Source organism: Amblyomma mixtum, chromosome 1 (assembly GCF_055824585.1).
Source record: "Amblyomma mixtum isolate Tamu chromosome 1, ASM5582458v1, whole genome shotgun sequence".
Classification (NCBI taxonomy): Eukaryota; Metazoa; Arthropoda; class Arachnida; order Ixodida; family Ixodidae; genus Amblyomma; species Amblyomma mixtum.
In genome coordinates, this window is record NC_143012.1 from 198280149 (window position 1) to 198308111 (window position 27963).

At 44.8% G+C, this 27963-nt stretch overlaps 1 protein-coding gene across 1 annotated transcript in view; it reads left to right on the top strand.

Moving 5' to 3' along the window:
- The first annotated feature begins 201 nt into the window (after window positions 1–201).
- LOC149370510 (MAM and LDL-receptor class A domain-containing protein 2-like) overlaps window positions 202–27963 on the top strand; it is a 94065-nt gene continuing 66303 nt past the window's right edge. The window contains exons 1-6 of the mRNA XM_089577884.1: window positions 202–231; window positions 2022–2121; window positions 8057–8188; window positions 16577–16827; window positions 23833–23923; window positions 24812–24949. Coding sequence (XP_089434010.1) covers window positions 202–231; window positions 2022–2121; window positions 8057–8188; window positions 16577–16827; window positions 23833–23923; window positions 24812–24949 — 742 coding nt within the window. The remainder of the gene's footprint in view (window positions 232–2021; window positions 2122–8056; window positions 8189–16576; window positions 16828–23832; window positions 23924–24811; window positions 24950–27963) is intronic.

A 27963-nucleotide genomic window follows, 5' to 3' on the forward strand; every position in this document is an offset into this window, starting at 1 on the left:
AGAAAACTTAGCCATGGGGAAAGTGTGCGCGAAGTTGGTGCCGCGAGTGTTGTCAGAGGAGCAAAAGGCCAGCAGGAAAGCGATCTGCCAGGATCTTCTTCATCACGTGAATCAGGACCCCAATTTTTTGGATAATGTAGTGACCTGTGACGCGACGTGAGTGTTTGAATACGAAACGGAGAGCAAGCGGCAGAGCTCAGAATGGCCCACCCCTTCTTCCCCACGCCCCAAGTAAGCGCGAAAGAGCAAATAAAAGGAAAAGTCTATGCTCATTTGCTTTTTTGATCGGCATGGAGTCACCCACAAAGAGTTCGTACCACTCGGACAGACAGTTACTGTAGTTTTTTACGTGGAAGTCCTCAGAAGACTGCGAGAACGCATTGTTCGTGTCCGCCCAGCCATCGCCAACAAATGGCAGCTGCACCATGACAACGCGCCGAGCCACACAGGGCTCCTCGTAATGGCGTATCTTGCCTAGGAGAAGGTGGCAACGCTGCCTCGCCCCCCCTAGGGCCCCGACTTGACCCCGCCAGACTTTTTTGTATTGCTGAGAATAAAGTCGACGCTCAAGGAGAAGCATCACGGATCGGTAGAGGCGGTTCAATAGGCCGCGACGAGGAAGCTAAACAGCATTCCGGTCCAGGCGTTCCTGGAGGCGTACGAAAACTGGAAAACTCATTGGCACCAGTGCATAGATGCGGAAGGGTGCTCCTTTGAAAAATGCTAATCATTTGTACTGTTATCATGAATAAAATTTAGAAAAAAAATCAGTCCTACTACTTTCAGAACAGACCCTGTGTATCGTGTTTCAGAGCGACGACGATTCTTGTCCTCGTCAACCAGTGAGAGCTCACGTTGCCACCGACGTCGACGAGTTCGTTCTGCTTGCCGGCGAAAAGATGACTCAATAAAAGTTTTAGAGCTTAAGACAAGTGTTCCCGTCTTCCCCCTGATATGGCTCAAAAGAAAATGAATAAAAAGCAGAAGAAAAAACAACCTCGTACAGCCAGATGGTTCTCAACTCGTGAACTTAATCATGGTTTAGGCGTAAATGATTACATAACTACTTTCCCATTTGTCAACACTGTAAATAAAGAAAACAATACCAATTTCCCTAAGCTTTCCATGCTTCCGGTGACTCTAGGTTTCCTTCATATATAACGGATAAGCTACCTTGTAAGAGGGGGTGCATACACAAAGTGAAATATTACGCAACATCTATTTGAGAAGCGGCATAAGTGCATTATTTACGCTGCACAGACGTCGCGATGCCTGCTAAGGGGCTGAGAGGCCGGTTGGAGGCCTTTTGTGTAATAAAAGTCCCCAGTGCAGCCAGGTTTACAGTGGCTATGGATAAAAGCTGTTGTTTGTCTTTCTAACGAACAGATAACAAGAAAAAACTCAATTTAGTTGCTACGCATAACACTTGGCGTGTTATCTTGTCAGTTGACAGCATATCTTTGCGATGTGGGAAAGAATAGCTACCTCCCCTCCCTCCTCACCCCTAAGGGTTACCTGAGTCGCAGTGTTTCTGAATACGTACAGTTAATATGCTGTAAACTCGCTATTCATTGTTTTCCAGCCAAAGTGCCCTTTGTATTTTTGCAGTCACGTAGTAACTATAAAATAAGTTGGCATTAGGAAACAAAAGATCCCCGTTCAGGCGAAAGAAATAACCTTCGTAAATATTTTGTACAAACATGCCCTCTTTCTTTCCTTCTCTTATCGCACTGGGGATAACTTCGTCGCAGCGAGTAATATGCGGTAACGCTCCCAAGAGACCAAGGGTTGCCATTGTTTTGCGGAAACCATACAATTAAGCGAGGCTGTCTATGGAACCGATTTCGTCCGGTTCCTTTCATTTGAAGTAATACACGGCTACATGCTTTGCTTATCAGTAGGAGGTAAGCAGCGGTCACCAGGGTTGGCACGTTATACATTAACTGCCCTGCCTCAGACGCCAGGCTGTATGGCTGCGTGTTAGGCAGCTGGTGAGGCGACGCCCGCACATTTCAATGCAGCGGTCTTCGCGTTCAACACATGGTGCGGCCGGTAGGCCATTTCGAATCGTGGCTACGATTGTCCTGCTGCTATGGGCACAGACCTCGACAACCTTAGCAGGCAAGTGTTGAAAGTTCAGTAAATTTCACTTCCGTGTCCATTAGAGAGGAAGTGATGTGTCGCAGGAAAAGCATTATGATTGTAATGCTTACCGATGTTCATAATCGTAGAAAGCAAAACTGAAAACAAAATTTTCTTCAAAGATTTTAATCGTCTCAGAAAGGAGTTCATCACAATTCGTGCCTTTATCACTACAGTAAAGTGATCGAGAGGGTCAGTATATTGAACTTCCAACGAAAGCTTTTCGTGGAATTCAGGTGAATACTTCCAGAACGTTTATTTCAAGAAAAGCCCACAATATTGGCGAAAAAGTGGAAAAGAAATTAATGATAACTATTTCAAACGCTGACCCGTAGACAGATGGAAAGTGACACAATGAGTTTTTACATTGTTTTTCTCCGCGTGCATGGCTACAAAACCGATCTCTGCACCGCTTAATTTCGGGTGAGCTAGGACTCATGTCATGAAGCATAGATTGTACGTTTTCTCATAAACGGAAAAGAAAGTCCCCGGCTACTTAAACTCCAGGAATAGAAAAAGTCAAAACACGCGACCAGGCACACTCCTTGAAACTTTGTCATATGCTGCGTATCAGGATGATAGCTTGAACGGTTATCCAACTTTCACCAGGAATTGGTATTCTGTAGTTCTGAGTATTATGCAGAAACGAATGAATGGAGATTCGTATCCCAAAAGGCTAGCCCAAGCAATCTTAAAGAGGCGCCACCGAATGGGTTTGGAGTTACAGACAATCTGCTGGAATTTATATAACCCAGAAGCGCTTCTCGTGCTTAATAATCGTGTTTTTCGTAGCTTGAAGGTCAACGACTATTGAACGCCTTTAGTAGTTCATACTTCGATTCTCTTTGGGTGATTTTCACGTTTATTTGATTATTTTCTTCAACTCTACTCGATAGTGGTTTCTTAAAGAGTCCCTAAAAAGGGCGTTTGAGGTTGGCTATGAAATTCTTCCATTATGTCGAATACAGGACACCGAGCGTTCATGCCGCTTTCAAGACCTCAAAAGCGAGCAGATAATTTACAATGCATTTTAAAAAACTTCGGATTCCGCTTGTCGCAGCCACATGCGGTGAAGGGTTTCCGCCCGAATCCACGCGCAGCGTGCAGCGCTTCTTACGTGAGCAAGCAGCCGGCAGAGGGCCGATTGAGTGTGGCCGGTGTAGGAGCGTCGACACTTCAGCGCGCAAAAAGCGACTAGAGGAGAGAGTAAGGCGGGAAGACGCGGAAATTCAAATGTTTACTGCAGGTAACTCCGCTTCCAGGAAACGCATGGAAAAAAAAAATTTCTGGAGGATATTTGTGAAGTGGCATCATTTAATTAACATCCTAGGCATACCACAAATTTATTGGAAGCCTCTATCAGAGGCCCTTTAAAGCAATGTTATTAAAACTGAACGCCCCGCGCACATACTCGGCAAGAACCTTTCAATCAGTCCGCATTCGCCGCCGCGGTGGCTCAGTGGCTATGGTTCTCGGCTGCTGACCCGAAACACGCGGGTTCGATCCCGGCCGCGGCGGCTGGAATTTCTTTGGAGGAGAAATTCTAGAGGCCCGTGTACTGTGCGATGTCAGTGCACGTTAAAGAACCCCAGGTGGTCGAAATTTCCGGAGCCCTCCACTACGGCGTCTCTCATAGCCTCAGTCGCTTTGGGACGTTAAACCCCATAAACCAACCAACCAATCAGTCCGCATTCGTCAGCTTAAACAAAAAAAAAAAATGATTGGAAAAGAGTCATACGAAATTCATTCCCTTGCCAGCCCTCATTCATTTACCTGCACGGCCCTTAAATACATCTTCTTATCTCAGGTTTATCTATCAAGTTCATCAGGTCTATCTTCTTTTTTTGAGCCTAAAAAAGGAACGTAGAACCTGTAAATATTGCTTTCGAAAGAATAATCATGGCCAACAGCATTGTTTAAGGTGCTCTGTAAAAACAGTCTAAAGTGACCACTTTCTGTACTATATATACAGAATTCTAAACGTTTTTTTTATTTTTTGCACGCCAAGTACGTGTCCATTTTCAGCCGTATAATGTTCGTGAGTTCCTGGCTACTTGGCTCACACAATGGTCTCGCGTCCGGTGTCTGGCAAAAGTTCCTGAAGAAAGCAAACTACAGTCGAGCCCACTTATAACAGCCGCAGATATAACGAACGCTCGCTTAGTACGAACGAGGGCGGTGCTACCGTCAAAATATATATTGGGGCAATGGCACAGTGTCTCACATAGAACGAACTGTTGTGGCCTCAACACTCGGTTAGAGCGAACGCGAAGCTGTCGGGCCCCCGTAGTTGACCGAGCCGGCGGTGTCTGGCGCGGTTTCGCTCGACGGCGAACCCGCGGATATGGTCATCATTCATGCGTTCAAGGTGTGCTACCGGCGGCGCGTCATCCAACGCTTGTTGATCGCGATTGATGCTGCCATGCCAGTTCGCATCAGCTTGCTTGCCGCCGTGGAGATGTTGAAAGCGGCGTGGATGGAACTCACCGCGGATTTCATAGCAAATTGCTTCCGCAAGGCGGGTTTTATGGGCCCAGGCACCGAGGACGCCATAGATGACCCACCGGAAGGCCGGTCACACGAGGACTTGTGGCAACGCGTCGTTGACACGCAGCTGGCCGGACCTGACGTGTCCTGGGACGATTTCGTTTCTGCTGATGACGACGCCGACATTGCGGAGCCATGCACTGACGAAGCTGTTGTGCGTGAAGTGCGAGCCCTTCCTGACTGCCCAGAGACCGACGAGGACGATGACGAGGATGCTGCTCTACCGCCGGTTGCTGTGAACGCTTCAACCGCGATCGGTTACATCGCGTCGCTTAAGGAACTCGTGTGCAGCAGAGGCCTTGGCGATGAACATATTACCGCGCTGAAAAAAATAGAAACGGCAGTGATGCTATCAGCTTTGAAGAAGCAGACATGCATCACGGACTTTTTTCAAAAATGAAGTTAACTTTCGTCTCGCTTGCTCTTTTTGCCCGTATTATAGGTGGTCCACTTACTACGATTTTTGGATACAACGAACAAATGCCGCGTGACGATCAAGTTCGTTATAAGTGGGCTCAACTGTATGTCGCTCAAAAATGTTTTGTATCTGTTCATTTTGCGCATGACAATAATAGATTTTGCAATCAAAAGCACCCTATTCCCAGCTTGGCAAGAAAGAGATTAACTTATCTTGTTGGAAAGATTTGTATTCTTACTTTTAGCTTAAAAGAAAATGTAGGGACTTTCCAGAAGCTTCGTAATTGAAGAAAAGTTCATCCATGTCCGGGGTTCAAACCGGGGACCATTGCTTTACCAGAGCAGTCGCTCTACCAACTGAGCTGATCGGGACGGTTAACATATTGTAGGGTGGGAGGGAATTGATCAACATATCAATGTGAACACGGTGTTGCTCGACTGCTTGGTGGAATCCCACACGGTGGAAGTCTCTGGGGAAGCGGTATACTTTCTATCTGTAGCCGCATGGCTGCGCTGGAGCGGATGATAATCACTAATTACTCCCTTATTACAAGTTTACTCCTTCTGAGGGATTCTCGTAAGCACTGGACCATCAATGAGCATTGTACTAGACCGAGTAACGCTACTTGCTATTGATCACGCTGCAGAAGCCGTGCGTCCGTCTTGCTCAATCAATACCAAATGTGCTGGGGTCGATGGGCATTAGGACGACACTTTTGCATCACCGTGAGTTGTTGGCATACGTAGCTGAGCTAACCATAGATTACTTGCATAAAATATTAGTTGAACCTTGGGGGGAGGGGGAGGGTCCTCTTTTTGTTTTCGTGCGTCTGTAAACTGCCATTGTTTTCATTGTATTGAATCAATATGTCACTTGCTTCGTTGTGTTTCTTTGTTCTAACCTGTATATCTTTGTAAACCTTTTTTTTGCGTTCTGTCGTGTACTGCCATTTGAGGTGCTTGGGCCCCGTCAAGCTGCTTTTTAGCAGCTTTTAGCCCTTGCATCTCTCTAGGATGTAACTTACATTCTAGAAAAATAAAGCGAAATGAAATGAAATGAAATAACTTAGTTTGGTATAATGAAGCAGAACTAATGCAGTTGACATCGATATGGATGGCTGGTTCAGGTATTTTTTTAGCCTACGGATAAACCGAGGCGTTCACCTTTGATGCATCAAGACCGCGATATCAGTCAGCTTCTGACATTTTCTCCCCTAGGCGTGGCAGTGGAGATAAAGCGAAAACATGTGACGACAGCGCTTTTACTGGTGCAATCGATCAGCGCAGTGATACCACATCCTAGTGCGGTATGATAGCGATACCACTAGTATGGGAACGAGCAAGAAGGAATGTTCTCTTTGAAAGCTATCTTTCTGTGATGAATTAAGGTATTTTTACATTGCTGCTAACCGGCTAATCGGAGGGTCATTTACTTCGCTGATTGAAGGTATGCCACTACGTAAAGGATATTAATATGAATTCCAGGGTATATAAATGCACTTCTCTTTGAACATTTGATTCAATGCCTTGGTTCTCAAATTTAGATGTGCATAATTTAGTCTCCATGCCCACAAACAGGCAGAGCAGCGCAATCGATATCTCGAGTACAACATTCTCTCAGCCCTAGAATTGTCTAAGGCAGTTTAGATTAGGCTTAAAATATTTAAATGGACGTTTTACCTAGTCCAAAGAATGTGATGAACGCGCTGTTCTAGCAGGTACTCCAAGTGTTAATACTGAACACTGCTGCATTTACGGTTTACTGAAGTAGGATTTAATACTGTGCGTCCGTTGTTAGCCCACGTGTACCGTTATACAGTATGTAAGATTCAATATATATTTTACAGTCGCTGAAATCTCTAGGTAGGAATTAATAGCGCAGTGCTAGACTAAATTTTATGTTCCAGATGTGCAACGCGGGCTTTTTGAGGGAAGCTGCTAGACTGCACAGCGCTTAATACAACAACACTCATTTCAAACGCATCCAGGCGCCGAGAAGCAAGGTTTTTTCAGAGTGCCCGTGAACGACAACCTTCTTTAAGTGCTTACAATTACTGCCCACGGCAAAATAGGGCTCCTTACTACTGTAGCATCTTTTATACACTCCGCGTACCTATATATTGTTAATTTAAATTTTACCTTCTGTGGAATACCTACAGAAGGAAGGGGGGGGGGGGCGACATGCGGGAGATTTCGTTTCAAAATTATCACAACTTGTCACTCCCATTCCATAAGCAATTATAAAGAACAAATGGGTTTTTGCGGCCAAGTTAGTACTGCATTATTTACATTGCCGTTGCACAGTTTGGTGGTTCTCCGCACGATTATTACCACTAGCAGCATCCTCCACTCGAATAGTATCACGCGTACGTTTCCTACGACACACACGGGAAATAAAACATGCATCAAAAGAAAAAAAGAACATGGTTGATCATCGATGCCTAACTTATTAAGGCATCGGTACTACATTGCCGGTCTCACATTTAGCCAAGGCAAAATAATGGGTTCTGTATTGCCTCTCAGAGAGGATTGAGGCGCCATTGATGTAGACATCGGCCCATGATGAAGGAAATCTGAGTGACGACGAGTCTTCTGCGAATGAAGAAATGATAAGCTTTGCTTCCTCTAAAAGCCTACATAGTAAATGCTGATCATGGCGGCCTCTGAGACAGTGTAACTTTTTTCTAGCTTTTAAACGGGGAGTATTCTCGCCGAAGATTACAGAAAGAGACACATTGTCAGTTAAGAGGTCTTAAGAGTTCGCGGACTGTACACTCATTCATTGCGAACTTTACGCCTGAAGTGGACTGCAGTCGTGAAGTTATGGTACCTCACGTGGTAAAGCAACCCAGTCGTTACAAAGTTTTGAAGTCCGGTTGGTTTGCTAGAAACAACTTGAAGATACCACAAATTGTTCACGAGAGCATGCGTCCTTCCCTGCCTTGCACAGATACGTGCACTTTCGAGAATGGCCACTGCGACCAGTGGGTGTCCAGCGACTGCAGCCAAGGGGCTTGCTTCGAGGTACGCAAGGTGTCCGACATGAAGCATGGTCCCTCTGTAGACCACACGACGCACACAGGTGAGCATCAATATTTCTAATTTGACTTTTGGGTACGAAGGCCGAAAGGCCCCATTGTACAGGCAGAAGCAGTTTCACAGGGAGCACGCGAAGCGCTGCGGTCGACAGCCGGCGAGAATGGGCGGCGCCATGTATATAGCGGCGTTTACATGAACCCGACAGCGGCGGGTAGAGTCATGGGGATCGAGTTGAGCAAGGTCAGCTCAACTCGACGACTGCATGTTTACATGAACTCGATTTTAGCGAGTCTAGACCGCTTCAACTCCAGCGACACCAAGCGTCAAACAGCGCAAGCGGGAGAGCGCATTGGCAGCCTCCAAGATGGCGGGTCGGCATCGCTGTCTCGGAGGCGCAACGGCGCAGGCGAAAAACAGGTTCGCATTTATCCTCTCCCTCTCGCTAACCCGACTCTTCGACTCAAAAGGCGGGTCAAGCGAGTTAACCTACCCCCTGCAGGCGAGTTAACTCGACTCGCTCTGCCGCTTATTTTACTCGACCGACAGCGTTTACACGAACCCGACAACAGGTTTTTTACCCGACAAGCAAACTCGACTCGACTCTATCGAGTTCATGTAAACAGGCCTTATGTGCGAGATGAGCAGCCGAGGTGCTTACCGCGCATGAGCCTTTTTCGCCGATTCTCGTTGGCTCTTGATGCAAGCGCTTAGAGAGGCGGGGCGGCCACGCTCTCGCTTGCGTTGTTTCCTTTCATATTTCTGCGCAGAGAGGGTTACAGAAATCCAGGAGGGTGATTTCCTTGGGACCGATTACGATGAAGTCACTTATTGGCAGGCAATGTAAGCAGTAGAATTCAAAACACAGGATTGGAAAAAAATAGTAACTTACCACAAGACACCAAAAGAGGTTCAGAAGCAGTAAGCGCTTAGATGATAGCCGGTTTCTGGTCACAAAATGCTGGCTAGGGTGGATAATAGGACTTTGTATTTAGCATTCCTAGACACCAGCCTACAACCACGCGAATACGGCGCTCCTGTGGAGCATACTCAAAGATGAAGGTGCCGGTACCAAGATAGATGGATTGCTCAAGAAAATTTACCCAGATATTAAATTTTAAACGTATAGCAAGCGATTAAATGCGGGACAACAGTTGACTTGTAGAAAGGGTCAAGGGAGGGTTGTCTGTTATCACAGTTGCTGTTCATAAATATGTAAAGGAGGCTACAAGACAGTAATCTAGGATATAATCCGGAATGATCGTAGAGAAGTTGTTCCTGGTCTCAGTATGGTGACAATATTGTAATGTTAGTTCGTAGCCAAGAAGGCAATAGGCATGATTTGCGGAGAAGAAGGTGACTCTCTATCGGCTGTGCTTTTAGTGCAATTAAGTTAGCTAGATCACTTTTAACAATACTCGTAGTGCGACGCTCCAAATTACAAAGTCATGAGATATAAAGTGCGGCAGAATATGAATACCTCACGGTATGGTAATCAAAAAGCCAGATATACATGGAAACGCACGAACTGACAACTGGTGCGAAAAGAATAGATTCCCCAATAATGAAACATAGAGCAGAGAGGCGTTGGGGGGGGGGGGGGGGGGGTTCAACACATGTTAAGTAGTGAAATGTATTTGGCAGCCAAGAATGGTGCCAGGGCTTACTTTTGGGAAACCATATCTGTACCTAATGGCAGAAGTTCAGTCGTTTCTAAAAATATATCAGTTCATTTGTTGGGGATTAGCTTTAGGGGCTTACGTTATATCCACATTCATTGCAGTACAGCAGAACATGGGCTTTGCATCGTTCAAAGCGTGGGATGCACAAGGTGTAATATTGCATGAATGACGCCTGCCGAAATTGAACGACAACAAACGGCCAGATAAAGTACTTGTATAGAAGCAATGTTGACTCACAGTGGTGGAAAAGGACTTGAAAACTAACCAGTAAGTATGCTTGCAACAAGAACAGAGAAACAGAGAGATTTAAGGAAGCTCAAGTAGGTAGAGGGTGAGACCAAAATTGATTCAAAGAGAGAAAAAAAAGAATAGAATGCGCTGAACCTAATCGAAAATGAAACTGGCAAGTCGTGAAAGAAGTATTGTATGATGTTGGTTGGCTTATGGGGTTTAATGTCTCAAAGTGACTCAGGCTGTGTGGGACGCCGCAGTGAAGGGCTTCGGAAATTTCGACCACCTGGGCTTCTTTAACGTGCAAGACATCGCACAGTGAACGGGCCTCTAGAATTTCGCCTCCATTGCATGATGTAGTTCAGAAGGTAGCGCCATAATGTTTCGTGGAGATAAGGAGTGGTAGCTGGCAAATAGGGCTTTTACGTAATGATTTTTGTGAGGTTTAGCGCCCCAAAGCGACTCAGGCTATGAGGAACACCGTGGTGGAGGGCTCCGGAAATCTCGGCAACCTGGGGTTCTAGAATTTCGCCTCCATTGCATGATGTAGTTCAGAAGGTAGCGCCCTAATGTTTCGTAGAGATAAGGAATGGCAGCTGCCAAATAGGGCTGTAACCTAGAAATCGAAACTTTGCTCGAAACTACACTTTCGAGCAAAGGAAAATGTGGCATGGATTACCTTGTGATCACTGATCTCTGGTAGGAAACAAATAGACGTTAGGCTTTTCTGATGGTTTGTTAGTATCAGGTCTAGAATAGTGGCGGAGTTTTCTGCTACACGTGTCGGCTCCGTAATGAGTTGCGTAAGGTTAGAATTAAGACATACGTCGAGAAAATAATTTGATTCAGTGTTAGCGGCCGTTTTTGTGAGGTTTAACCCCCCTTTTGTGAGGTTTAAGCCCCCAGATTTACTCAGGCTATGAGGAACGCCGTGGTGGAGGGCTCCGGAAATTTCGACCACCTGGGGTTCTTTAACGTGCACTTACATCGCACAGTACACGGGCCTCTAGAATTTCGCCTCCATCAAAATGTAACCGCCGCTGTCGGTTTCTGACCTACTTCCTTGAGTCAGCAGCCCAGCACCAAAACCAGGGAGCCAGCGCGGCGGCTTGTGACCTAAATCAAATAAAGCTGGATTCAAGAGCAGTACACAGAGAAATAATTAAAAGGTGGTTCACGTGGCAACCACCCACCGGCTGCGCATTCTTGAGCACTCGCCATATCCTCCATGTTCCGCGATAACCATGCCCCCGGTGGTCCTCATGGCGACCACTCTCCGGTTACGCATGCTTAAGCTCTTGCCATACCATTCTCCTTTCACGCTAACCATACTCCTGTTGGGGATTCCAACGCTCTCGCGACACCCTCCCTCTTTCACGGTCTCATCCGCCGGATGGTAGCAATGGTAACCACCCGTTGGTTATGCATTCCTACGATCTTGTCATACACTTCTACTCCCACGCAATCTCCTTAGTGTACGTCCCATTGCAAACACTGACTGGTTACGCCAATTATTGCTACTAGTTTTACATGTAAAGCCGAAGAGAAACCCGGGAACAGGTGCTTAGGTGCTGTCGCTGTGGAAGTGGCAATCTTTGCAGAACCCGCCACCGCCTCATTTCAAAGAAAAAGAATTTCCTTCCACCCAGTGGCGATCAGCGCAAACAAAGCAAGCTTTAGTTCGCTTTTCTGATGAAAGAGGGAGCCACTAATACGTACAGCGTAGAGAACCTGGAAAAATTTGAGCGACCCTAGTCAGCGGTGTTTGCAGTGGATTTCCTCCTTTTTCGCTTTCTTTATGACGATACCGCACGAGAAGAGTGTCCTGAAATGTTATCACGGTAAGAAAAAAAAGAATATTTCAACAAGAAAAATACGAGAATCGCACTTTCTCTTGTGATTATTCCAATACCACCAGAACCAAACTACTAAACACGTAATTGAATAACACGAGCCGTTTTTGAGCGAAGAAGTCGGACTTACTAGACACTAAATCTTCAAATTATATAACTGCATGCAGGTAGGACTGGAACTAGTAGCTACGCAATATGTAGCTACTAACAAGTTTTGTACGGTATAACAGATCACCTTCCTAGTTCTTTCATTTGTATTTTTGCTGTTTTTTTGTGTACTGACATGTTTGGTTTTGGTTTTATGGGCTTTAACGTCCCAAAGCGACTAAGGCTATGAGAGACGCCGTAGTGGAGGGCTCCGGAAATTTCGACCACCTGGGGTTCTTTAACGTGCACTGACATCGCACAGTACACGGGCCTCGAATTTCTCCTCCAAAGAAATTCAACCGCCGCGGCCGAGATCGAACCCGCGTCTTTCGGGACAGCAGCCGAGCACCATAGCCACTGAGCCACCGCGGCGGCTGTACTGACATGTGATATTACAATTAGAAACTGCCTCTTAGATTGCAATCATTCATCCTATTGTATGCCCGCACACTTAACACTGTTCCAGTTATATTCCAGACATTCACGTTATTTGTTACTTATATTGTGAAATTTTTGCTGTGTTCGTATATATCGTTGTATTAACCCACTACCCTCTATAATGTTCCCACCCTGAGGGTATCAACAAATAAATAAATAAATAAATAAATAAATAAATAAATAAATAAATAAATAAATAAATAATCTGCACGTAATTTCCATGTGTTACGGAAATGTGATGCTCCCGAATAGAAAAGATACGATTGAACTGTTTTTTCCTCCCAGTGACAGACAATTATTTGCGAATTAACAATTTAACACAGCAGCTGTTTTATTTGCCTTTATAAACGCACTGTGCGAATCATTCTGCGCATGCCCATTCTGCCCTTAATGCGCACCTTTGCGCAAGGTTCAGTCCTTCCCCGTAAACGAGCAATTTTCCATTCGGCTAATTTTCCTTCCCTCATCTAAGTGGAGCTAATCAGAAAAAGAAGAATTTGTACAGAAATCACTGAATGTTTTTTAATCCAAAGGTAAATGTCATTGTAATGGCCATGCGCACGACAGGCTTTGTGCCGGTCGTACGCATTGCATGCCTCGCGCATTGCAAGACATGATCGATGGCAGCGGTAATGCCATCTGGCTATTTAATCGCACGGTGGTGACTCAGACATTTACTTAGGTGACTCTACCATATTCCAACATCTACTGCCTTTTTTGTTTGAGCTCATGGAGTTAAATGAGTTAAATGCGGGCCTGTACGACTGATTGACCATTTTGGGAGGAAATACGGTATTCGTATTAGGTTATCACTATAGCCATTGTTAGAGTCATGCACGCGATACGAATTCATGCTAGACATTTGCGTACTTTCCTGTGTTTCCATTGAGCAGTGCGTTATTAATGAATTAGGGTTGAAAGTGGACTAGTCAAAACTTTTTTTGTTTTAATTCGTAGCCTTTGGTGTTTATAGCAGCCAGCTGTTCTCACGAGTCACCCCTGCTGATGAAGCATCATGGACCGCGGAAAGGAAGCACAGACCTGTGCAACAAGAGTTATAGGCTGACTCTTACTCTACCTCTCCTTAACTTCATTGAAAAAAAAAGGATGCGTGAAAAAAATGCTGCAAAAAAGCCCCAAAAGGCAACTGAAGCGGTTTTAGAATTCGATGAGTTTAAGGTTGCCGAATGTGCGAAATGTGCTGTAAAGCCTACGAAATCGTTTTGCTCTAGCATTTGAAATGATGGCGTAATCGCCGAATAAAGTCGTCGTCGGCGTTCAGGCTACTCTGAAGTGCACAGCGACTGGCAGGGGCCCCGAAAATGACGTCACGTATGACGGCACTACATTTATAGCGAAGAAACGGTTATTCCATGGAAGAAAACCGACGCCATCGAATGTGAAGCTCACGATGCATTGTTTGGCGCCATCTGACGACGCACAGCAGCATGCAGGTGTAAGCAGCGGACATCTGAAACTTCGGCAACAACGACGTCACTGCCGAGTTTCCTCGCACTCCTCCAGCGTAGTGAGGAGAAGCCTAAACATCGTCGCAGTTTTAATCGACGATTATGTCACCTATTTAAATGCTCGTACAAAGATGCTTTGCATGGTTTATCAAGAAGCTTGATTGATTCGAATTCTTGAATAACCTCGAATACCCAAAAAACCGTTTCAGCTTCCCTTTAATAATGTCTGGTTCTGAGAAACTGTTAAAAGAAAAAAAATCTGCAAACGGATTTTTTACGTCAAAGTATGTGAACTTTTGGGTTACGTACGACATATAATATTGTCACGTAGCAGTTGGTACTGGTAGCGCCGCGTCTAGACGACAGAGGAACGTTCACACCGGGAAGATGCGACAGCACACCGAGACGGCGAGGATGGAAGGTCCCGTTTCTTGTAGACGCGGCAATATCAATGCCATGAGCTGGACTTTCACAAGAAACTATACTACCTGAAACATTTCCTTTTATTTGATCTTTGTGGCTCCTTACGCCTTTACACAGGGTGTTTCATCTAGGAATATTAGAAATATTTATAAATAGGCTTTTTCAATGAGAAACGTATCCTCTGTGACATAACATTGTCTTTGGTGGTGTATATTAGAATACAGCAAAAACGTTTTAACTGGCAGGTTGATTAACGAATATTAAATATCTAACTTTCAACTATTATAGCTAACACAGATAGGTTCTTCATTTTGGAGACGTATGTAGCTCGTTGTAACTAATATCATTTTCAGATTTTAAACATATGCCGCTCTCGTCGTCGCTACAGCGACAATATTTTTGGGACCACACATAGGTGGAACAGAAACAGTGCGGCCAGAGGGAGCGCTAGCCACGCCTGTCACACTACGGCACGGGTGTCGCGTGCGCTTTTCGTCTTTTCGAGGCGCCCAGGTGGGAGCGGCGAGCGGGCTGGGAGTACAGTACTGACATGCGCGCCACTGTGTGACCTGTTTTGGTGGGCGTGGCCAGCGCTCTCTCCGGCTCCGCTGTTTCAGTTTGGCCCCTGTGCGGCCGCCAAATCACTTGCGGTTCATTGAAGACGAGGCAGCATTTTCTGAATTTTAAAAGGTTAGTTAAACGGGTTAGTTAAACGCCGAAGAAGAAATTTGTAATATATTGAAGCGCAAGGGTATACGATGTTTTGTTTAGCATAAAACCGAAACTGACCGAATGGCTAGCGCAGAAAGCGGTTCAAAAGCAGCGCTCTCTGGAGACGTGTTCTGATGCCTACAGCGTCCAAATTCGAACTTCCGGCGCTCCTCTAACGCGATAGGTACAGGTACTTCCACAATGAAAGAGAATGAACTATGAGCATTAAACCAATGATTACTATTCAGGTATCACTCCGCAGCAATTTTTTTTCGTTTAAATAGTTCTCCTCCGGATGAAGACATCCGTTCAAGATCCTTAACTTCAGTACCAAAATAAGAACAGAATTCGTTCTTTTGGTCGAACCCAGGGTTCCCTTTCAGATTGGCGCTGCCTGAACATTTTGCTTCGGCGCTTGGCGCAAGTGAAAATATAGTCATCGCCAACTGCGTAGCCGCCATTTTTGACAGCATGAAAAAAATAAAGGAAGTGTATGCCATGCAAGAGTATAGAAGGTAGTTTAAGTTGGGTACTGAACTGCAGTGGACGTTGCTTTTGCACTGAACTTGGTGTGCGCTTTGTGCCCTCAGTTTCAAGTTTGTGAGGAGAAAAGCAGCGGATTTCTCGCACTGCAGGGGTTTACAGAGTGCTTTTTCTACAGTTGAAGAACTGATTACCCAGTGTCTTCTACGTGGACACTAACTCATCGTTGGCATTATTCATCGCCCTGTGCAGATTGAGAATTGAATTTTGAATACAACTTATTCAACTAACTAAATACAACAATTTTCTGGAAAACTGTGCGCTTCACGGATGACAGTTTCTGCCTGAAAGCATTTTCTTTGTATTGGCATCAGCCTATCTGCAGAGATTTTTGAAATGTCTCCATGAAACACCCTGTGTATCAGCTCCACAAATAGAACCATTTCTTTACTAAGCCTCTGGTTTATATTTCTCTATGCGGACTGCTGAAAGAAATTAAAAAAATGACTTTCCTTGCAAAGAATGAACGTCTCTTTTGGAGTGGGTGTCGGACGTCCACTCATGGTTTTTCATTATTTTCACTTTGTCACTTGAAGCGCCCTGGAGTTTAAAAGTCCTCTCTGTGCAGGTGATCGAGGATGAATGCAGATTTTTCGTTGGTTGGAAATAGTTTATTGATTCCACTCCATTATATGAGTAGAGAAAATATATTTTCATGCTTTGCACATATGTACTACTGAGCACTCGTGGAGTGCGCAGTTTGGAAATTCTGAAGAAAACTAGAGATGAAAGGAAGTCCTTATACTGCAGATACTATTTAACTAGTGATTGTAAAACATGAGCTGAAAGTTACTCCTAACAAACTTTGTGTAGATATTTTCTGTAGTGGCGAAGAATCGTTATTTACCCTCTCCACACAAGGAGCTAATGGGATAGGAGTAACTTCAGATGAAAGCGGCATACTTCAGGGAGTTTTTTTTCTGACCTCGAAACACAGAGGAAGGTTCATGTGTCTACGCTACCATCGGCACCAGCGGCGGGTCCCGTGTGGCCACCCTTGCTCACAAGGCCCAGGGACCCTTTTGCTTCACGGCGTGGTACCACCAGTTCGGCACGGACATCAGCCGTGTCTTCTTCTCCGTAGAGAGCGACAACGGCGTGTGCAGTGATTTCTACGCCAGCCAGCGCCAGGCTGGAGGTCGTTGGCATCGCGTGCGCTATTCGGAGAAACACAACGGGAGTGTTGAGGTGAGTTTTCGCGATAGACGTTGCGCTGCCGTCTTGCGCATGCTTTTGAACGTCAAGGAATTCAATAGCGTAGAAACGGAGCACTTGAGAAGGATGGACGAACGAGGCTTCTCGGAACTGTTGTTTTCACCTCCGCGCTTGTTGACGCGTGTATAGTTTTTCATGGGTTTTTCAAGGCTTTTCGTTACCTGTTTCTTGTTATGAACGCTTCAGTTAGCAGCAGTGTGCCGGAAAGCGTTGGTTAAGTACCCCATAAAGGGAGTTGCACAAGATAAGCGGCCTCATACCAGGACCGAAGTGCAGAATGATGCTTGTATTGCGCGACATCTGGATTTGATGCTGGTGTCTTGGTGAAGTAAAGCATTTTATTCACTGTGCATGAGAGGTTATCAAAATAGTGAGTGCACCTTCACTTAGCTGGTTTTGTGGCATGCGTTTTTTATAGAGAATTGCGCGTGACTATGGGTACTAGACAGACTGCTGTGTTTTATCCCAGTTGCGTGAGGCAAAATAAGACTTATGGTGCGAGGGCTCCTCAAGCTAAGCGCATTGAAACCATTTCTAACACCCCCTCAGTACGTCACAACGAGGCGCAGAATCAACAAAATTGTTTTTCGCGCTAACTCTTTGGTGCTTGCATGAGAAATTTTGTACTTTATGCCATCTATCTAACAGAGTTGCGCCGCAGGGCGCGCACCTCAATATGGGACGTGGGGTGAAATTAGAAAAAACTCGAAATAACCAGATTTTAGGAAACACTAGATGGGGTATGGACAAGTTTTTATTTATGTCCCGAAAAATTTTCATCGCAAAAAGCACAGATGTGAAACAAAAGCTTGCTTTTATGACCCTAGGCTAGCCAAAATCTGTCTGAAATCTCGGTGAAAATTGCAGTTTTCTATGAAATGTTCTTTGAACAAACTTTCTGCATGGAGAAGCATAGCATGACAATGACTTCACAGATTTTCAAGCGTTTTGCTGCATTATTTTCTTTGAAGAACTCTTTATGTGGCGACTTCCTGTATTTCTGAATTGCTTTCTGATTTTTTCACTCCTTCCCTAATTTCATATGACGATAATAAGTGCATTATGCAAGCGCGGATGTAACATTTGCGTGTAGAAGAAAACCAGGGTGCTAATAATATATGGGGAATGTCAGAGAATCAACCATTTTTTATTGCAAAACTTGAGAGTGAATGCAAGCTCCTACTATGTTTCGTTTTCACACCATGCTTTCTGCAAGTTTGGCACAGAAATGAAGCATATAAAAATTAATAACATTAGAACTGCTGCAGAGATTTTAGTGATATTTTGGATTAAAGCATTCCGTGCAATTCCTCATAAGTGTGCCAATTTTCATTGCTATAAACTAAAATGTCACATTTTCCCTACGATCTCCGCGTCCGCGTCCTCTACAAAGTGAAGGCATAACGCACCGCCTGGTTTATTCTCTTTGGTAGTTCTTCGCTCTGTTGCCCCCACTGTGTTGTGGGCCCACTTTACGGCATGAAGCAAAGAGGGAAGAAAACGAACAGCTTTCGCGGCTGCCGCCATGGGTTGGCTGTTGTGGCTATAGCAGAAACGCCCCTGAAATACTTAAAGCCCGGATCTGACAAAGAGGCAATATGCCCTCCGCCGGATAAAGGAAGGCCTGAAGTGATGCCGTACATTAGGATTTCCCATGGCCTCTAAAAGGTGTCGAATCGGTACAACATGTCGTTGGCATTTTCAGGCTCTCGGAAGCTTGGCCAGTTAGGCCGACCCATCACCAGTGAGAACAATCCGGGCTGTGAAAAGAAGCACAGGGACCTTTCTGTGGACTGCGCCACTGGCGTGGTGTATGAAATCCCCTTTAAGTGTTGCAGGTCGTACAATGGGCAGACTGGGCGTTGCGTCAACGACCGGCTCTGGGAGCACGCAAGAGATTTGAAGAACGGGGAGGGTGTCAAACTTGTCGAGCACTGCAGGACATACAAGGATTGTGGAGAGAAATTTACTAGTGTGGGTAATATTAGCAGACGCAGATCACACACCACACGTGAAATGATAGAGGGTGGCCATTGAAACCCTCCTTCATGACAACGACACCGACATTGCCATTTTCACGGAATCGTGGCTGAATTCTGAAGTTGATAACAGCGAGTTACTTGACGATGAAAACTTATTCACTATTCATAGGCTTGATAGGGTTGGACGCAGAGGAGGCGGAGTGCTGGTTTTTGTAAAATCTAGTATACCTTCATTTCCAGTCAAGATTACTTGTAGCCACGAAATAACATGGGTTCGAATATCTCTACCTTCTAGCACTGTTATCCTCACTGCTTGCTACCGTGCGCCTGATTCCGATAGTACCTTTGTTGACGATCTTTGCAGTGTCCTTTCAAACTTGCATTTTCGCTTTCCAAATGCTGAACATGTGGTCTGTGGGGATTTCAACTTCCCAGACATTGACTGGAACAATCTGTATGCACCTTCTCGTCAGTCCAACGAATTTCTTGACATGGTACTCACATTTAACCTCATGCAAACAGTTAAAATAGCAACCCGGGGCACTAATATTCTTGACCTTATCCTGGTATCAAATCCAGATTTTATCCAGTCACTGTCATGTGTTGATTTCCTCAGTGATCATAAATTGCTGTTGTGTGATCTTTCTATTCCAATCCCCATGAAACAACCGTCAATAAAATACATCCGTAGTTACAAAAGAGCCGATTTCGCTAAGATTAATTCCGAGGTTAATAAGTATTTTCCGTACTTCCTAAATTCTTCTCCTGCTCGAACAATAGATCAAAACTGGCTGCTCTATAAAAATAAAATTTTATCGCTTATTGATGCTTCTGTTCCCCTCATACGTATTCGCGGTGATGCTAGGAAACCGTGGTATTCCAACGCACTAAAAAGACTATCGAATAAAAAGAAACGCCTCTACCGTGAAGCGAAAAATTCTACTTTCGCTTCTAAATGGCAAAAATACCTGGCATGTCTTCACCAATATACACGGTTATTACAACACAGTAAAAAAAAATTCTTTCATCAGGACTTGAAGAACATTATTCGTAATAACCCAAAGAAAGTTTGGTCCATACTGGCACCACACACTCACCGTTCACGAGACATCACCTTGTTTGATGAACGTGGTGCATCTGTTCCCACAGAACTCCGCTCAGATACAATGAATTCATATTTTTCATCGGTGTTCACCCATGAGCCCCCTCAAAATATACCACCAGTTCCCAATTCAAATTTTCCCCAAATGCCCCCCATTCACATTGCAGCGGAAGGCATTGTGAAAATAATTGATGGGCTTAAAACGTCGAAAGCACCAGGCCCTGACGGAATTCCTGCAAAATTTCTTAAGAGCACTAAGGAAAGTTCTAGCCTATTCCTTCAAGTCATTTTCGAGCAGTCATTGTCTACGGGTTTGCTTCCGAAAGATTGGAAAATAAGCAAAGTTGTGCCGGTGTTTAAAGCAGGTAACAGATCAGATCCCTCCAATTATCGCCCAATCTCTCTTACATGCATTGCCTGTAAGCTTCTAGAGCACGTCATATATTCACATGTCGCATCACACCTCGATCAGAACAATTTCTTTTTTACTAAGCAGCATGGTTTTCGTTCCGGTTTTTCGTGTGAAACTCAGCTATTTGAATTTACCACTGACCTCCACTTAAATATGGACTCTTCATTCCAAACTGACATTATCTTTCTAGATTTTTCTAAAGCCTTCGATCGCGTGCCCCATCTTCGCCTCATGTCTAAACTCTCCGGACTGTCCATTGATCCTCTCGTTTTATCATGGATACATTGCTTTTTAACAGGTCGCTCCCAATACACAGTAATCGACAATCATCCTTCAGGCACTACTAACGTTATCTCTGGCGTTCCCCAAGGTTCCGTTCTTGGCCCACTTCTTTTTCTAATCTTCATTAATGACCTTCCTTCCGGTGTTTCATCCACTATTCGGCTTTTTGCGGATGATTGCATCCTTTATCGTCGCATTGTCACTAACAGGGATCAACTATCGCTTCAGAATGACTTACACATAATAGAACGGTGGTGTTCCGACTGGCTTATGCAGCTGAATGTCTCAAAGTGCCAATTCATGCAAGTATCGCGAAAACGTTCCAACATCAGATCTGCATATTCACTCCTGTCAAACACGGTAACCCAAGTCCAATCATATCGGTACCTTGGAATCACTATCTCCAGCAAATTAACCTGGTCGGAACACATCTTATATCTAGCATCTAGAGCATCAAAATCACTTGGCCTCATCCGAAGATCCCTGTACCTAGCCCCTCCTTCTGTTCGAAAATTAGTATACGAAACATTCACCCGTACCATACTTGATTATGCAGCGGCTATATGGAATCCTCACCAAGCATACTTAATTAACACCTTAGAAGCCGTTCAAAACCGAGCAGCCCGTTTTATATCCTCAAATTACAATAGACACAGCAGTATCACCAGTATTAAATCTTCACTTAACATCCCGCCACTAGAGCTCCGACGGAAAATCGCACGACTCTGCCTCTTTCATAAGTTATATTACAATTTTCCTGATCTTCGTGACACATTATTACTAGCTCCCATCAGAACATCGCGCCGCCTTTTTAACCTCCTCAGCATTCAACGTATACATGGATCGACCTTGGCATTTAATAAATCTTTTCTTCCAACTGCAATAGAAAATTGGAACCTGCTTCCCGACTACATTGTTAACGAGCGCGACGCTACTAAATTTCGACAGGCATTAATTAATCACTGTACTGAATAAAAGACACTTCACAAACTTCACCCAGTTACACTTATTCTTTTTCTTGTTGTTGTTGTTGTTGTTACCGCCTAATTCAGCCTTGCGCCCTTCATTATTGACCAACGTTGTATTGTGATGTATCGTTTTTCATTTTATTGTATTGCATTATGTTTTGTTGTATTAACGTATTATTCTCAGTTGCATTTGCTTTGTCCCCCCCCCCCTTATGTAATGCCTCAACAGAGGCCTTTAAGGGTACAATAAATGATGATGATGAGGCGAATTATATAAAAAAAAAAGCTAGCTCACAATGCGTTAACGCCATTTGAGTTGTATTGTATAACCAAGTAAAGACGTTTCTTTCAGAATTTTTGTTATAAAAGTTCGATGTGTTCTTTTCCCCTTGCACGGTGTGCGCCTGCGCTGGTTTGAGGGTACCGTATTTTCCGGTGTATAAGACGCACCCTTGTATAAGACGCACTTGCCATATATGCAAGCTGTCACTGGAAAAGTTCGTATATAAGACGCACCCGTGTATAAGACGCACCCCAGTTTACCCAGTTAGGCCAGTGAGGCTTAATTAAATACGCTTGCGCGACTATCGCGAAATGCACCGTACCTGTGAGCAATTCTTAAGCAACGCTAAGTGATCGAAAAAGGCAACACTCATGCCATACTCGTCCACGTTCTAGCAAAAAAGAACGGAAAAACGATACAGCTCCCCATATGTCCATAACATTTTATTCTACTTGAAACCTTCGAAGTCTTCATCTTCAGATGCGCTATCAAAAGGTTCACCCATTTCTGGAAGCAACTCGGCTGAAACATGCACTACGTACACGGAGCAAAAAAAAGTTGCAAAGGGTGACTAAAAAAGAACGCCGGCTTGTCTTGACAATGGCGAGAAGCGCGATTGTCACCATCTTTTGGCGCTTCTCATTACTTTTGCTTGGGGCCTCCGAAACAGCCGCGCGTTTGTGATCCCGGAAGTCGTCATCCCCGCCGTTTCATAATATAGATCACCTAGAATGTCGCGCACGGCGGTCCCGGTATTGAAGTATTAACCGTGTTACAACCGCGTTATTGGTAGTGATATTTTTTAGGTGAAAAAAGCTTGAGCATGAACTGGAGTAATCGATGAACGCGCAAAAAAAGATGAAAAATTCGCATATAAGACGCACCCTTGTATAGGACGCACCAGCAAAATTTTCGAAAAAAAGCCGCGTCTTATACACCGGAAAATACGGTATTTACGCTGGGTGTGCGCCGCTGAATAAATAGTTACCAGTGAGCGCTGTGTTCCTCCTTCTTCTCGTCCTTCTTTTGCCCTCCGTTGGACGTGTGCAGTTGCGCTGGAAAACTATGAACATAAGTCTAGATTACCAGCTGGCCCACCAATTAACTCTACTTTAGCGATACGTTGGCAAGTTTTGCCTGTGATGTGTTCTAGATACGGGCTCAATCCACATGATCATTGCAAGAGCACCGATCCAATGTTCTAAATATCCTGCGTGCTTATCCCGCTTTTTACTGCGGTCACAAACTGATGAAATGTGCTTCCTTACGAGCTGGGACTTAGCGCCTGGCGTCAGAACTGAACAGTAATCTTTTGAGTTCAGGATGGTAGGGGGCATCACCTGAATGTCACTGTAGCATGTTAAACAGAATGAACAATAAGTATAGGATAAATTTAAGTCCAGGTGAGATCCCAGCGCGCCTTCAACCAGCTGCAACTGGTCCGCGCGCCGTCATTATAAAGGCTACGAAGTGCAACATGGCGCTCAGTCGCGTCAGACCTGCAAAACTTTCCATTCTGCGAGTTCGGTGTGTTTGAACGCTTCCTTTGGGGTTTGGCCCTGAGGACGCTTTGTGCGTAGCCACGTGCGCATTGTCATTCAATAAGAAATCCGAAAGTAGCTTTTGTTTTGTCAATCGCTCTTAAATATCATTCACGGAAGGTTGTACTATAACGGGGGCAGCCGAAATTTGGATTTGTGGGTGACATTAAGGAGTTTGCGGGGATAAAATGGCCGCAGACGGCATAGGACAGGCTTAATTGGAGAGATATTAGAGATGGCCTTTGCCCTGCAGTGGGTGTAGCCATACTTAGTCTGAGCCGCATCCTGCCAACAGGTTCACTGCTGACGCCTTTGCTGACTGAAAAGCAGCGTTTGAGCGGAGAAAACGGCGCAGCACACGAAATATGTTGCTGTCGAAACCGAGCTTCTGCTTCTTAAAATATGCAGATCCATCTGCGAATCCACGTCACCGATAACTTGGAAAGAGGTGTCTTGGCCGTGGATGATTTGACTGTGGAAAGGGGGGAGTGTCCGCCAGGTAAGAGCTTCCAGCGAGAAACGTGAAATAACGAAACTTTCGTTGCAATATGCAGAACGTATAATATTCGTATTTTCTGCACTTGGGAACTTTACCGCGGTTATAATTTAACAGAACCCATAGGTCCTCATTCACTGAGTTGAAGGAAAATTGCTAAAGGCTAGAAGTTACTTCACGTCCTTACATTTTGAGAAAACTTCTGTAGCTCTCTATAGCGTCTATAGGATGACAAGTTGGGATAGCTGGGGGACGTTTGTTTTGAAGAAGAAAAAAAAAACACAGCTCGAACAAGAACGCACGACGAAGAATGAGAAGTGTTGTGTACTTCTCATTCTTAAACCTAAGAAAATTGCGCTAAAGCATGCAACCACAGAAGAACAGGACACAGCGCTTGTGCCCTGTTATTCTGTTATTGCATGCTTTAGCGCTACTATCTTCTTAAGTTCAAAATACACCAACTAAACCCAAAAAGAAGTTGTGATGAAGTTTCTCATTCTTAGTCCTGAGTTTGTTCCCTCTAAATTTTTATAGCCCTTCTGTATCAAAAAACACCCTTTATTTATTTGGAAATTATTTACTTTTCCTCGTTACTTGTCTTCCGAAATTGGGCACTGATTGCAAGTAGACGAAGAATTTCAGCGCGACAGAGGGACAACAACACACAGCGACAAGGTGACACGCCAGCGTGTGTGTTAACTTTTCTCTCTGCGTGCCGCCTGTTCTGTGTTGCACTGCTATTCTTTGTCACGGATCATCAACTAGCCCGCCTTCCTTACCCTATAGCGACAGTAAGTCCATCAAATAGCCCTCTCCCTTAGTGATAGTAAGTCCTGCTGGTAAGTTCGCTGACGCGTTGAATAAAGATGCGGTCCAAATAAATCCTTTCAGAGCCGAAGGACGGTTCCTGCGACTTCGACTGGGGCGAAACGTGCGGCTACTCCTTCGGCCAAAATGGCACCCTGTGGAAGCTCGAAAACCGTCGAGAAGGGTTTCCTCTGCACGACTACTCCTCCGGAGGAATGCTTGGTGAGTACGGAGCTGATGAGCGCCTATAATGGATTTTTTTTAATCTCTATTGTTACCTTCCCTCAAAATGTGCACACCAGCCTCGTTAGTTTGACATCTGCACCTAGTTCAGAGCAAATTTTCAGGAACGTCACTAGGCGTACCTTGGCAGTATAAATGACGATAAAATTGCGACAGAATTGCAGCCAATAGCAGGGTGGATTTCAGCGACCTCTCCAATGCTATACGCATTGATTAATCTTCTCGCCTACTTCGTTTTCCCTTGAAGTCGGTGGCACATATGCCTTTGAATCATCGGGCTCCCTTGTTATGGCCTGGATTGAACGCATTGAATCCTGCAGGGCACTGCAGGTCCGCCCTTTTTACATTCTCTCTCTCTTTTCACTTGCTTTCTCCTCTCCGCATGGATCACCTCGGCCGCCTCTACTCTCATTCTTTACAATCCTTTGGTTCCTCAAGCAGCCTTTCATTTTCGCCGTCACATTTCCAAATAGAGTTACATCCTTGTCACACGGGTGATCTCAAAGCCTACTGGGCCAACGACCGTTACAATTTTCGATCTTCATCCAGATGCATCGCTGCCACACGGTGAATTTCAGTGAACATATAGAGCAGTGAGCACTCGTTTGGATAAATGGCGCTAGGGAGAATACAGGGAGGTGAATGTTGGAGTAAGTGCCATCTTCATGAAAAGTTCGTTTGAAATAAAGTATTTAAATAAATAACAGTTCGGCAGTTGAGATACAGCGACGGCAGGGCGACGATGAGCAATGAAGCAACCATTATGCCTTCGTTTCAGAAGCACTCATTTTTCACCGGCAAAGCTGCTACTGATCGGTGACCGTCATTGTCACGTTCATGATTACTATCGTTTCAACATTGCCGAGAACTTCTTGGGTTCGGTTGCCTGAAAGAGCGCTGCGGTGAACGAGTTGGTTTGTTTACATTTCATAAGAGGAAAATCTGCGGAGCTGTTGTGTTGGCTAACGAACAAAAATTAGTTGATGAACTGGTGAATAGAGTGTGAAATTTGTATTTAAATAGAAAAGATATTTCTTTATTTTTTTTGCCTTGCTTGTTCAACGCATGGTGAGTGCGAGGCTGTTCTCAAGGGCCCCTAAGATTCCAGTAGCCATTCACGAACCCCCATTGAGTGCGAGTTCAGTAGTCATTGAAAACCACCGAGTGATATCGGGTGACTCCCGTTCAGTTCGAGGAGCATTGACGCGATGGGCATGGAGACAGCATGTGCTTCAGGGATATTACTGGCCCCAGAACAAACCAGGGCCACTTTCCGTAACATATTTTCCTTTTCGCTTTTTCTTTTTCCTGATCATGACTTCAATCTTGATCGGATGCCGCACCGCCGCTGGCCACCCTATTGCCACCGTATTGAATCCAGCTATGCCACATGGGTTGTACTCTAAAACTAATGAGAACTTTTTCACCGAGACGGACACAACGCAGAAAAAGCTCGTGAAGGCGTGAAACTCGTCGTTATGCTCAGTCTTTCGTTGGTGTCCGCGCCGGTCAGCCAGTGCTGTGTTCGTTAAATTTTGCCCCCCCCCCCCCCCCCCCCCTCCCCCCCCGAAGAAGGCCAGCGGCAGCAGAGACCAATATCAGTGGGTCAAATGATAGAAAGCCTTCATGAAACGTGACCTAATACGGCCCCGAACTCTGCCTTCTAAGATTGGAAGAGACGAATGCAACCTAAAAAGCTTTTGTTTCATACTTGAGGCCTTTGAGAATCTGCTGAACACAAGCGATATCAACAAACCTTTTTTCTGCGTCCGGTAGTTCTCGCGAAGCAATGCTGCCGTCTTGAAATAATAAAAAAAAATTCGTCGAGGCAAACAGGGGCACTTTAAGCATAACGAACGTCCTGAAGTAAACGCTTCTGTTAAGAACGAGTTGCGCTTACATAAAATACGAACATGGAAAAAAAAAACGATGATGACAGAAAGGGCACTCTTTCCATCTTCATCGCTTTTTTGTGGCTGGTGCTCATCTTTTATGTATGTGCAGCTAGTCATTAACATTGACTATGCAGCTACTTTCCCGGTAAGAAGTTCTAATCAACGCTTATGTTTTATAAAAAATACCAGCTAATCAGGGCACACAGGTCTTACATGCCGTGAAAGAAAAAACATTTTGAAGCAAGACCATTCATAAATGTCTACTAGTGTTGCGATTGCTAATTTAACGTTCGTTTTGCTGATCAAAGTCAAAACATCAGGCATATGTGATCAATTTTAATCCTAATTTTCATGTTCAGCAGCTGCAGGGTGCTATCAGTTGAGGCTTCAGAAGTAAACTAGAGGCCAAGCAACTTTTCAAAAACTATGGATATAATAATCCTGCTTCTGTTGAAGAATGAGATTAGGCAAATAGTATAGGGAATTTGTATAAATACAATAGGCATAATGTCATAACCGTGCTTAAGGTACGCAGGTGGTAATATGTTTGGGCACTTTATACGAAGAGATAGTTAAAATATTCGCTGAGGGTATTTTCTAAGAAGGGCAGGTGGCCGAGACTGGTAAATGAATTGCGAAGGCTGCGCAAGGGTACGGAGCGCGGGGATTGTGGAAAGATCATTCTCATAAGACTTCATAAGTGGGCAAGTGGCGTGTAAAATATTGAGACAATTTACTGGCACGCTAATTGTGTGCGGTTAGCCCACGGTGCTGACATTACTGGAATTGCTGCGGCGATGCCGTTCGAAGACGCTGATAACTGTGGTGAGGATCTCTGTGCTGGGCTTAAAGGGCAACTCCGGCGATTTTTCAGCCATTTTAAGTTAATGGCTGTTTTGTGTTCCTAAGAACCTCCTGTAATGTGTACGATACAAGGTTTTCAAAAGCAACCGTAAAATAATTTTTAAACAGCAAAAAACGCAAAACTCGAAACCGAAACCGGGGAGGTGCCTTCGTGCGGCATTGACTGTGACGTCACGAGCGGGTCCGCCGCGCTGTGAAGTCCCCGAAGATATCACAACTACCCTGAGCCGCGCT